The 13,963-nt window shown below is 48.8% G+C and overlaps 1 protein-coding gene across 1 annotated transcript in view; it reads right to left on the minus strand.

Moving 5' to 3' along the window:
* LOC118372505 (mitochondrial import receptor subunit TOM70-like) overlaps positions 1-13,963 on the minus strand; it is an 86,670-nt gene that overhangs the window by 49,454 nt on the left and 23,253 nt on the right. The window contains exons 3-4 of the mRNA XM_052475780.1: positions 9,886-10,012; positions 4,130-4,239 (exon numbers count right to left, since the gene is read on the minus strand). Of these exons, the coding sequence (XP_052331740.1) occupies positions 4,130-4,239; positions 9,886-10,012 (237 nt within the window). The remainder of the gene's footprint in view (positions 1-4,129; positions 4,240-9,885; positions 10,013-13,963) is intronic.

Genomic DNA, 13,963 nt, shown 5'->3' on the forward strand with positions numbered 1-13,963 from the left:
CATACTGCTGGTGTCCTTTAGGAGGGGAGCTGTTCTGAGACCATACTGCTGGTGTCCTTTAGGAGGGGAGCTGTTCTGAGACCATACTGCTGGTGTCCTTTAGGAGGGGAGCTGTTCTGAGACCATACTGCTGGTGTCCTTTATAAAGGAGGGGAGCTGTTCTGAGACCATACTGCTGGTGTCCTTTAGGGGAGGAGATCATACTACTGGTGTCCTTTAGAGGGGAGCTGTTCTGAGACCATACTGCTGGTGTCCTTTAGGAGGGGAGCTGTTCTGAGACCATACTGCTGGTGTCCTTTAGGAGGGGAGCTGCTGGTGTCCTTTAGGAGGAGCTGTTCTGAGACCATACTGCTGGTGTCCTTTAGGAGGAGCTGTTCTGAGACCATACTGCTGGTGTCCTTTACAAAGGAGGGGAGCTGTTCTGAGACCATACTGCTGGTGTCCTTTAGGAGGGGAGCTGTTCTGAGACCATACTGCTGGTGTCCTTTAGGAGGGGAGCTGTTCTGAGACCATACTGCTGGTGTCCTTTAGGAGGGGAGCTGTTCTGAGATCATACTGCTGGTGTCCTTTAGGAGGGGAGCTGTTCTGAGACCATACTGCTGGTGTCCTTTAGGAGGGGAGCTGTTCTGAGACCATACTGCTGGTGTCCTTTAGGAGGGGAGCTGTTCTGAGACCATACTGCTGGTGTCCTTTAGGAGGGGAGCTGTTCTGAGATCATACTGCTGGTGTCCTTTATACTGTTCTGAGGGAGCTGTTCTGAGACCATACTGCTGGTGTCCTTTAGGAGGGGAGCTGTTCTGAGATCATACTACTGGTGTCCTTTAAATACTGGAGGAGGAGCTGTTCTGAGACCATACTGCTGGTGTCCTTTATAAAGGAGGGGAGCTGTTCTGAGACCATACTGCTGGTGTCCTTTAGGAGGAGAGCTGTTCTGAGACCATACTGCTGGTGTCCTTTAGGAGGGAGCTGTTCTGAGACCATACTGCTGGTGTCCTTTATAAAGGAGGGGAGCTGTTCTGAGACCATACTGCTGGTGTCCTTTAAAGGAGGGGCTGTTCTGAGACCATACTGCTGGTGTCTGAGAGCTGTTCTGAGACCATACTGCTGGTGTCCTTTAGGAGGGGAGCTGTTCTGAGAGCATACTGCTGGTGTCCTTTAGGAGGGGAGCTGTTCTGAGACCATACTGCTGGTGTCCTTTAGGAGGGGAGCTGTTCTGAGACCATACTGCTGGTGTCCTTTAGGAGGGAGCTGTTCTGAGACCATACTGCTGGTGTCCTTTAGGAGGGGAGCTGTTCTGAGACCATACTGCTGGTGTCCTTTAGGAGGGGAGCTGTTCTGAGACCATACTGCTGGTGTCCTTTAGGAGGGGAGCTGTTCTGAGACCATACTGCTGGTGTCCTTTAGGAAGGGGGGAGCTGTTCTGAGACCATACTGCTGGTGTCCTTTAGGAGGGGAGCTGTTCTGAGACCATACTGCTGGTGTCCTTTAGGAGGGGAGCTGTTCTGAGACCATACTGCTGGTGTCCTTTAGGAGGGGAGCTGTTCTGAGACCATACTGCTGGTGTCCTTTAGGAGGGGAGCTGTTCTGAGACCATACTGCTGGTGTCCTTTAGGAGGGGAGCTGTTCTGAGACCATACTGCTGGTGTCCTTTAGGAGGGGAGCTGTTCTGAGACCATACTACTGGTGTCCTTTAGGAGGGGAGCTGTTCTGAGACCATACTGCTGGTGTCCTTTATAGGAGGGGAGCTGTTGAGACCATACTGCTGGTGTCCTTTAGGAGGGGAGCTGTTCTGAGACCATACTGCTGGTGTCCTTTATAAAGGAGGGGAGCTGTTCTGAGACCATACTGCTGGTGTCCTTTATAAAGGAGGGGAGCTGTTCTGAGACCATACTGCTGGTGTCCTTTAGGAGGGGAGCTGTTCTGAGACCATACTGCTGGTGTCCTTTAGGAGGGGAGCTGTTCTGAGACCATACTGCTGGTGTCCTTTAGGAGGGAGCTGTTCTGAGACCATACTGCTGGTGTCCTTTAGGAGGGGAGCTGTTCTGAGATCATACTGCTGGTGTCCTTTAGGAGGGGAGCTGTTCTGAGACCATACTGCTGGTGTCCTTTAGGAGGGGAGCTGTTCTGAGACCATACTGCTGGTGTCCTTTAGGAGGGGAGCTGTTCTGAGATCATACTGCTGGTGTCCTTTAGGAGGGGAGCTGTTCTGAGACCATACTGCTGGTGTCCTTTAGGAGGGGAGCTGTTCTGAGATCATACTGCTGGTGTCCTTTAGGAGGGGAGCTGTTCTGAGACCATACTGCTGGTGTCCTTTAGGAGGGGAGCTGTTCTGAGACCATACTGCTGGTGTCCTTTAGGAGGGGAGTTGTTCTGAGATCATACTACTGGTGTCCTTTAGGAGGGGAGCTGTTCTGAGATCATACTGCTGGTGCCCTTTAGGAGGGGAGCTGTTCTGAGACCATACTGCTGGTGTCCTTTATAAAGGAGGGGAGCTGTTCTGAGACCATACTGCTGGTGTCCTTTAGGAGGGGAGCTGTTCTGAGACCATACTGCTGGTGTCCTTTAGGAGGAGAGCTGTTCTGAGACCATACTGCTGGTGTCCTTTATAAAGGAGGGGAGCTGTTCTGAGACCATACTGCTGGTGTCCTTTACAAAGGAGGGGAGCTGTTCTGAGACCATACTGCTGGTGTCCTTTAGGAGGGGAGCTGTTCTGAGACCATACTGCTGGTGTCCTTTAGGAGGGGAGCTGTTCTGAGAGCATACTGCTGGTGTCCTTTAGGAGGGGAGCTGTTCTGAGATCATACTGCTGGTGTCCTTTAGGAGGGGAGCTGTTCTGAGACCATACTGCTGGTGTCCTTTAGGAGGGGAGCTGTTATGAGATCATACTGCTGGTGTCCTTTAGGAGGGGAGCTGTTCTGAGACCATACTGCTGGTGTCCTTTAGGAGGGGAGCTGTTCTGAGACCATACTGCTGGTGTCCTTTAGGAGGGGAGCTGTTCTGAGACCATACTACTGGTGTCCTTTAGGAGGGGAGCTGTTCTGAGACCAGACTGCTGGTGCCCTTTATAAAGGAGGGGAGCTGTTCTGAGACCATACTGCTGGTGTCCTTTAGGAGGGGAGTTGTTCTGAGATCATACTACTGGTGTCCTTTAGGAGGGGAGCTGTTCTGAGACCATACTGCTGGTGTCCTTTACAAAGGAGGGGAGCTGTTCTGAGACCATACTGCTGGTGTCCTTTAGGAGGGGAGCTGTTCTGAGACCATACTGCTGGTGTCCTTTAGGAGGGGAGGTTCTTCTGAGACCATACTACTGGTGTCCTTTAGGAGGGGAGCTGTTCTGAGATCATACTGCTGGTGTCCTTTAGGAGGGGAGCTGTTCTGAGACCATACTGCTGGTGTCCTTTACAAAGGAGGGGAGCTGTTCTGAGACCATACTGCTGGTGTCCTTTAGGAGGGGAGCTGTTCTGAGACCATACTGCTGGTGTCCTTTACAAAGGAGGGGAGCTGTTCTGAGACCATACTGCTGGTGTCCTTTAGGAGGGGAGAGAGATGAACCTGGAGAAGAGTCCCCTCAGCCAGCTGGTTCTGGAGCTCTGTTCACAAACACACCCCACAAAGCCCTCACCTACAGAGAGATGAACCTAGAGAAGAGTCCCCTCAACCAGCTGGTTCTGGAGCTCTGTTCACAAACACAAACAGACCCCACAGAGCCCCAGGACAGAAACACATTTAGATCCAACAAAATCATGACAAAACTACAAGATAACTATTTGACACACTGAAAATAATCAACAAAAAAACAGAGCAAACAAGAATGCTATTTGGCCCTAAACAGAGAGTACACAGTGGCAGAATACCTGACCATTGTGACTGACCCAACATTAAGGAAAGCTTAAGGAAAGCTTTGACTATGTACAGACACAGTGAAAATAGCCTTGCTATTGAGAAAGGCCGCAGTAGGCAGACTATGTGCACACTGCCCACAAAATGAGGTGGAAACTGAGATGTACTTCCTAACCTCCTGCCAAATGTATGACCATATTAGAGACATATTTCTTTCAGAGCAGTTAAAACCCAACATTACTTAATGCCTTCAGTAAGGAGAAGCAGGAGAGCTGGAACATCCTCTCACCTTGTATTTGTCTTTGGCCTTCTCCTTCCCCAGCAGTTTGAGGACTTTGTCTGCTAGCAGCATACTCTGCTGGTTCTGGAAGGCCTCCAGGATACACACCGCCGTCACATCTACAGGAACAGGAGGGGGGTATATGGGGGTTCCCTTGTTATCTACAGGAACAGGAGGGGGATATATGGGGTTCCCTTGTTATCTACAGGAACAGGAGGGGGGGATATATGGGGGTTCCCTTGTTATCTACAGGAACAGGAGGAGGGGGGTATATGGGGGTTCCCTTGTTATCTACAGGAACAGAAGGGGGTATGGGGGTTCCCTTGTCATCTACAGGAACAGGGGAGGGGGATATATGGGGGTTCCCTTGTTATCTACAGGAACAGGAGGAGGGGGATATATGGGGGTTCCCTTGTTATCTACAGGAACAGGAGGAGGGGGGGGGTATATGGGGTTCCCTTGTTATCAACAGGAACAGGGGAGGGGGATATATGGGGGTTCCCTTGTCATCTACAGGAACAGGAGGGGGGTATATGGGGGTTCCCTTGTTATCTACAGGAACAGGAGGAGGGGGGGATATATGGGGGTTCCCTTGTTATCTACAGGAACAGGAGGAGGGGGATATATGGGGGTTCCCTTGTTATCTACAGGAACAGGAGGAGGGGGATATATGGGGGTTCCCTTGTTACTTGACCTGCTGTGGTATCATGTGCCGTTAAAGGAGATCTCGTTCCAACTGGCACTATTCCCTATATAACCAGGGACCACACGGCTCAACTGTAGTGCACTACATAGGGAATAGGGCTCTGGTCTATAGTAGTCCACTACATAGGGAATAGGGCTCTGGTCTATAGTAGTGTACTATATAGGGAATAGGGCTCTGGTCTAAAGTAGTGCACTACATAGGGAATAAGGCTCTGGTCTATAGTAGTCCACTACATAGGGAATAGGGCTCTGGTCTATAGTAGTCCACTATATAGGGAATAGGGCTCTGGTCTAAAGTAGTGCACTACATAGGGAATAGGGCTCTGGTCTATAGTAGTCCACTACATAGGGAATAGGGCTCTGGTCTATAGTAGTCCACTATATAGGGAATAGGTCTCTGGTCTAAAGTAGTGCACTACATAGGGAATAAGGCTCTGGTCTATAGTAGTCCACTACATAGGGAATAGGGCTCTGGTCTATAGTAGTCCACTATATAGGGAATAGGGCTCTGGTCTAAAGTAGTGCACTACATAGGGAATAAGGCTCTGGTCTAAAGTAGTGCACTATATAGGGAATAGGGCTCTGGTCTAAAGTAGTGCACTATATAGGGAATAGGGCTCTGGTCTAAAGTAGTGCACTATATAGGGAATAGGGCTCTGGTCTAAAGTAGTCTACTATATAGGGAATAGGGCTCTGGTCTAAAGTAGTGCACTATATAGGGAATAGGGCTCTGGTCTAAAGTAGTGCACTATATAGGGAATAGGGCTCTGGTCTAAAGTAGTGCACTATATAGGGAATAGGGCTCTGGTCTAAAGTAGTGCACTATATAGGGAATAGGGCTCTGGTCTAAAGTAGTGCACTACATAGGGAATAGGGCTATGGTCTATAGTAGTACCACTATATAGGGAATAGGGCTCTGGTCTAAAGTAGTGCACTACATAGGGAATAGGGCTCTGGTCTAAAGTAGTGCACTACATAGGGAATAGGGCTCTGGTCTAAAGTAGTGCACTATATAGGGAATAGGGCTCTGGTCTAAAGTAGTGCACTATATAGGGAATAGGGCCCTGGTCTAAAGTAGTGCACTATATAGGGAATAGGGCTCTGGTCTAAAGTAGTCCACTATATAGGGAATAGGGCCCTGGTCTAAAGTAGTGCACTATATAGGGAATAGGGCTCTGGTCTAAAGTAGTCCACTATATAGGGAATAGGGCCCTGGTCTAAAGTAGTGCACTATATAGGAATAGGGCTCTGGTCTAAAGTAGTCCACTATATAGGGAATAGGGCCCTGGTCAAAGTAGTGCACTATATAGGGAATAGGGCTCTGGTCTAAAGTAGTGCACTATATAGGGAATAGGGCTCTGGTCTAAAGTAGTGCACTATATAGGAATAGGGCTCTGGTCTAAAGTAGTGCACTATATAGGGAATAAGGTTCTGGTCTAAAGTAGTGCACTACATAGGGAATAGGGCTCTGGTCTATAGTAGTGCACTATATAGGGAATAGGGCTCTGGTCTAAAGTAGTGCACTATATAGGGAATAGGGCCCTGGTCTAAAGTAGTGCACTATATAGGGAATAGGGCTCTGGTCTAAAGTAGTCCACTATATAGGGAATAGGGCCCTGGTCTAAAGTAGTGCACTATATAGGGAATAGGGCTCTGGTCTAAAGTAGTCCACTATATAGGGAATAGGGCCCTGGTCTAAAGTAGTGCACTATATAGGGAATAGGGCTCTGGTCTAAAGTAGTCCACTATATAGGGAATAGGGCCCTGGTCTAAAGTAGTGCACTATATAGGGAATAGGGCTCTGGTCTAAAGTAGTGCACTATATAGGGAATAGGGCTCTGGTCTAAAGTAGTGCACTATATAGGGAATAAGGCTCTGGTCTATAGTAGTCCACTACATAGGGAATAGGGCTCTGGTCTATAGTAGTCCACTATATAGGGAATAGGGCTCTGGTCTAAAGTAGTGCACTACATAGGGAATAGGGCTCTGGTCTATAGTAGTCCACTACATAGGGAATAGGGCTCTGGTCTATAGTAGTCCACTATATAGGGAATAGGTCTCTGGTCTAAAGTAGTGCACTACATAGGGAATAAGGCTCTGGTCTATAGTAGTCCACTACATAGGGAATAGGGCTCTGGTCTATAGTAGTCCACTATATAGGGAATAGGGCTCTGGTCTAAAGTAGTGCACTACATAGGGAATAAGGCTCTGGTCTAAAGTAGTGCACTATATAGGGAATAGGGCTCTGGTCTAAAGTAGTGCACTATATAGGGAATAGGGCTCTGGTCTAAAGTAGTGCACTATATAGGGAATAGGGCTCTGGTCTAAAGTAGTCTACTATATAGGGAATAGGGCTCTGGTCTAAAGTAGTGCACTATATAGGGAATAGGGCTCTGGTCTAAAGTAGTGCACTATATAGGGAATAGGGCTCTGGTCTAAAGTAGTGCACTATATAGGGAATAGGGCTCTGGTCTAAAGTAGTGCACTATATAGGGAATAGGGCTCTGGTCTAAAGTAGTGCACTACATAGGGAATAGGGCTCTGGTCTATAGTAGTACCACTATATAGGGAATAGGGCTCTGGTCTAAAGTAGTGCACTACATAGGAATAGGGCTCTGGTCTAAAGTAGTGCACTACATAGGGAATAGGGCTCTGGTCTAAAGTAGTGCACTATATAGGGAATAGGGCTCTGGTCTAAAGTAGTGCACTATATAGGAATAGGGCCCTGGTCTAAAGTAGTGCACTATATAGGGAATAGGGCTCTGGTCTAAAGTAGTCCACTATATAGGGAATAGGGCCCTGGTCTAAAGTAGTGCACTATATAGGAATAGGGCTCTGGTCTAAAGTAGTCCACTATATAGGGAATAGGGCCCTGGTCTAAAGTAGTGCACTATATAGGGAATAGGGCTCTGGTCTAAAGTAGTGCACTATATAGGGAATAGGGCTCTGGTCTAAAGTAGTGCACTATATAGGGAATAGGGCTCTGGTCTAAAGTAGTGCACTATATAGGGAATAAGGTTCTGGTCTAAAGTAGTGCACTACATAGGGAATAGGGCTCTGGTCTATAGTAGTGCACTATATAGGGAATAGGGCTCTGGTCTAAAGTAGTGCACTATATAGGGAATAGGGCCCTGGTCTAAAGTAGTGCACTATATAGGGAATAGGGCTCTGGTCTAAAGTAGTCCACTATATAGGGAATAGGGCCCTGGTCTAAAGTAGTGCACTATATAGGGAATAGGGCTCTGGTCTAAAGTAGTCCACTATATAGGGAATAGGGCCCTGGTCTAAAGTAGTGCACTATATAGGGAATAGGGCTCTGGTCTAAAGTAGTCCACTATATAGGGAATAGGGCCCTGGTCTAAAGTAGTGCACTATATAGGGAATAGGGCTCTGGTCTAAAGTAGTGCACTATATAGGGAATAGGGCTCTGGTCTAAAGTAGTGCACTATATAGGGAATAGGGCTCTGGTCTAAAGTAGTGCACTATATAGGGAATAAGGCTCTGGTCTAAAGTAGTGCACTACATAGGGAATAGGGCTCTGGTCTATAGTAGTGCACTATATAGGGAATAGGGCTCTGGTCTAAAGTAGTCCACTATATAGGGAATAGGGCTCTGGTCTAAAGTAGTGCACTATATAGGGAATAGGGCTCTGGTCTAAAGTAGTCCACTATATAGGGAATAGGGCTCTGGTCTAAAGTAGTGCACTATATAGGGAATAGGGCTCTGGTCTAAAGTAGTCCACTATATAGGGAATAGGGCTTTGGTCTAAAGTAGTCCACTGTATAGGGAATAGGGCTCTGGTCTAAAGTAGTCCACTATATAGGGAATAGGGCTCTGGTCTAAAGTAGTGCACTATATAGGGAATAGGGCTCTGGTCTAAAGTAGTCCACTATATAGGGAATAGGGCCCTGGTCTAAAGTAGTGCACTATATAGGGAATAGGGCTCTGGTCTAAAGTAGTCCACTATATAGGGAATAGGGCCCTGGTCTAAAGTAGTGCACTATATAGGGAATAGGGCTCTGGTCTAAAGTAGTGCACTATATAGGGAATAGGGCTCTGGTCTAAAGTAGTGCACTATATAGGGAATAGGGCTCTGGTCTAAAGTAGTGCACTATATAGGGAATAGGGCTCTGGTCTAAAGTAGTGCACTATATAGGGAATAGGGCTCTGGTCTAAAGTAGTGCACTATATAGGGAATAAGGCTCTGGTCTAAAGTAGTGCACTACATAGGGAATAGGGCTCTGGTCTATAGTAGTGCACTATATAGGGAATAGGGCTCTGGTCTAAAGTAGTCACTATATAGGGAATAGGGCTCTGGTCTAAAGTAGTGCACTATATAGGGAATAGGGCTCTGGTCTAAAGTAGTCCACTATATAGGGAATAGGGCTTTGGTCTAAAGTAGTCCACTATATAGGGAATAGGGCTCTGGTCTAAAGTAGTCCACTATATAGGGAATAGGGCTCTGGTCTAAAGTAGTGCACTATATAGGGAATAGGGCTCTGGTCTAAAGTAGTCCACTATATAGGGAATAGGGCTTTGGTCTAAAGTAGTCCACTATATAGGGAATAGGGCTCTGGTCTAAAGTAGTCCACTACATAGGGAATAGGGCTCTGGTCTAAAGTAGTACCACTACATAGGGAATAGGGCTCTGGTCTAAAGTAGTGCACTTACATAGGGAATAGGGCTCTGGTCTAAAGTAGTGCACTATGTAGAGAATAGGGCTCTGGTCTAAAGTAGTGCACTATATAGGGAATAGGGCTCTGGTCAACAGTAACAAGTCTGAGCTAAGCCCGCCTTCCAGGCACTCCTTGTTATCCAGTGTGTGTGTGTGTGTGTGTGTCTACCTTCCATGTAGTTATTGTTATCCAGTGTGTGTGTGTGTGTGTGTGTGTGTGTACCTTCCATGTAGTTCTTGTTATCCAGTGTGTGTGTGTGTGTGTGTGTACCTTCCATGTAGTTCTTGTTATCCAGTGTGTGTGTGTGTGTGTGTGTGTGGGTCTACCTTCCATGTAGTTCTTGTTATCCAGTGTGTGTGTGTGTGTGTGTGTGTGTGTGTGTACCTTCCAGGCACTCCTTCTTGTTGTCCAGTCTCTCCAGGGCCTTGGCCCTCCTGAACAGGGCCTTGATGTAGCGTGGATTAATCACTACAGCCTGGGTACAGTCCTGCACCACCTCTGTCCACTTCATCTGGAAACAGACATAGTTCATGTTAACACACACAAACACACAGGGACACACACACACACACACACAGACACACACACACACACACACACACACACAGGGACACACACAGGGACACACACACACACAGGGACACACACACACAGAGACACACACACACAGGGACACACACACACACACACACAAACACACACACACACACACAGGGACACACACACACAGGGACACACACACACAGGGACACACACACAAACACACAGACACACAAACACACACAAACACACACACACACACAGGGACACACACACACGGACACACACACAGGGACACACACACAGGGACACACACAGGGACACACACACACAAACACACAGGGACACACAAACACACAGGGACACACACACACAAACACACAGGGACGCACACACACACACACACAGGGAAACACACACACACGGACACAGACACAGACACAGACACACACACACACACACACACACACACACACACACACACACACACACACACACACACACACACACACAGGGACACACACACACAGGGACACACACACACAGGGACACACACACAGGGACACAAACACACAGGGACACAAACACACAGGGACACAAACACACAGGGACACACACACACAAACACACAGGGAAACACACACGGACACACACACACACGGACACACACACACGGACACACACACACACGGACACACACACACACGGACACACACACAGGGACACACACACACACACAGGGACACACACACAGGGACACACACACAGGGACACACACACACAGGGACACACACACACAGGGACACACACACACAGGGACACACACACACACACAGGGACACACACACACACAGGGACACACACACAGGGACACACACACACACACACAGGGACACACACACAGGGACACAAACACAGGGACACAAACACAGGGACACACACACAGGGACACACACACAGGAAGACACAGGGATACACACACACAGGAACACACAGGAACACACACACACAGGGACACACACACACACACACAGGGACACACACACAGGAATACACACACACAGGAACACACAGGGATACACACACACAGGGACACACAGGGACACACACACAGGGACACACAGGGACACACACACAGGGACACACACACAGGGACACACACACAGGGACACACACACAGGGACACACACACAGGGACACACACACAGGGACACAGGGACACACACACAGGGACACACACACAGGGACACACACACAGGGACACAGGGACACACACACAGGGACACACACACAGGGACACACACACAGGGACACACACACAGGGACACACACAGGGACACACACACACACACACAGGGACACACACACACACAGGGACACACACACACACACACACACAGGGACACACACACACACACAGGGACACACACACACACAGGGACACACACACACACACACACAGGGACACACGGACACACACACACACACACACACACACACACACAGGGACACACACACACACAGGGACACACGGACACACACACACACACACACACAGGGACACACACACACACAGGGACACACACACAGGACACACACACAGGGACACACACACACAGGGACACACACACACAGGGACACACACACACAGGGACACACACACAGGGACACACACACACACAGGGACACACACACAGGGACACACACACACACACACAGGGACACACACACAGGGACACAAACACAGGGACACAAACACAGGGACACACACAGGGACACACACACAGGAAGACACAGGGATACACACACACAGGAACACACAGGAACACACACACACAGGGACACACACACACACACACAGGGACACACACACAGGCATACACACACACAGGAACACACAGGGATACACACACACAGGGACACACAGGGACACACACACAGGGACACACAGGGACACACACACAGGGACACACACACAGGGACACACACACAGGGACACACACAGGGACACAGGGACACACACACAGGGACACACACACAGGGACACACACACAGGGACACACACACAGGGACACAGGGACACACACACAGGGACACACACACAGGGACACACACACAGGGACACACACACAGGGACACACACACACACACACAGGGACACACACACACACACACACAGGGACACACACACACACAGGGACACACACACACACACACACACACACAGGGACACACACACACACACACAGGGACACACACACACACAGGGACACACACACACACACAGGGACACACGGACACACACACACACACACACACACACACACACACAGGGACACACACACACACAGGGACACACGGACACACACACACACACACACACACACACACACACACACAGGGAAAAAGCACCAAACACGTGGAAACCAGAGGAAACAGTACCAAACAGGTGGAAACCAGAGGAAACAGTACCAAACAGGTGGAAACCAGAGGAAACAGCACCAAACACGTGGAAACCAGAGGAAACAGTACCAAACACGTGGAAACCAGAGGAAACAGTACCAAACACGTGGAAACCAGAGGAAACAGTACCAAACACGTGGAAACCAGAGGAAACAGCACCAAACATGTGGAAACCAGAGGAAACAGTACCAAACAGGTGGAAACCAGAGGAAACAGCACCAAACACGTGGAAACCAGAGGAAACAGCACCAAACACGTGGAAACCAGAGGAAACAGCAACAAACACGTGGAAACCAGACGAAACAGCACCAAACACGTGGAAACCAGACGAAACAGCACCAAACACGTGGAAACCAGAGGAAACAGCACCAAACACGTGGAAACCAGAGGAAACAGCACCAAACACGTGGAAACCAGAGGAAACAGCATCAAACACGTGGAAACCAGAGGAAACAGCACCAAACACGTGGAAACCAGAGGAAACAGCACCAAACACGTGGAAACCAGAGGAAACAGCACCAAACGCGTGGAAACCAGAGGAAACAGCACCAAACGCGTGGAAACCAGAGGAAACAGCACCAAACATGTGGAAACCAGAGGAAACAGCACCAAACACGTGGAAACCAGAGGAAACAGCACCAAACATGTGGAAACCAGAGGAAACAGCAACAAACACGTGGAAACCAGAGGAAACAGCACCAAACACATGGAAACCAGAGGAAACAGCACCAAACACGTGGAAACCAGAGGAAACAGCACCAAACACGTGGAAACCAGAGGAAACAGCACCAAACACGTGGAAACCAGAGGAAACAGCACCAAACACATGGAAACAGCACCAAACACGTGGAAACCAGAGGAAACAGCACCAAACACGTGGAAACCAGAGGAAACAGCACCAAACACGTGGAAACCAGAGGAAACAGCACCAAACACGTGGAAACCAGAGGAAACAGCACCAAACACGTGGAAACCAGAGGAAACAGCACCAAACACGTGGAAACCAGAGGAAACAGCACCAAACACGTGGAAACCAGAGGAAACAGCACCAAACATGTGGAAACCAGAGGAAACAGCACCAAACATGTGGAAACCAGAGGAAACAGCACCAAACACGTGGAAACCAGAGGAAACAGCACCAAACACGTGGAAACCAGAGGAAACAGCACCAAACACGTGGAAACCAGAGGAAACAGCACCACACACGTGGAAACCAGAGGAAACAGCATCAAACACATGGAAACCAGAGGAAACAGCATCAAACACATGGAAACCAGAGGAAACAGCACCAAACACATGGAAACCAGAGGAAACAGCACCAAACACGTGGAAACCAGAGGAAACAGCACCAAACACGTGGAAACCAGAGGAAACAGCACCAAACACGTGGAAACCAGAGGAAACAGCACCAAACACGTGGAAACCAGAGGAAACAGCACCAAACACGTGGAAACCAGAG

This window comes from Oncorhynchus keta, chromosome 22, assembly GCF_023373465.1.
Source record: "Oncorhynchus keta strain PuntledgeMale-10-30-2019 chromosome 22, Oket_V2, whole genome shotgun sequence".
Taxonomy (NCBI): Eukaryota; Metazoa; Chordata; class Actinopteri; order Salmoniformes; family Salmonidae; genus Oncorhynchus; species Oncorhynchus keta.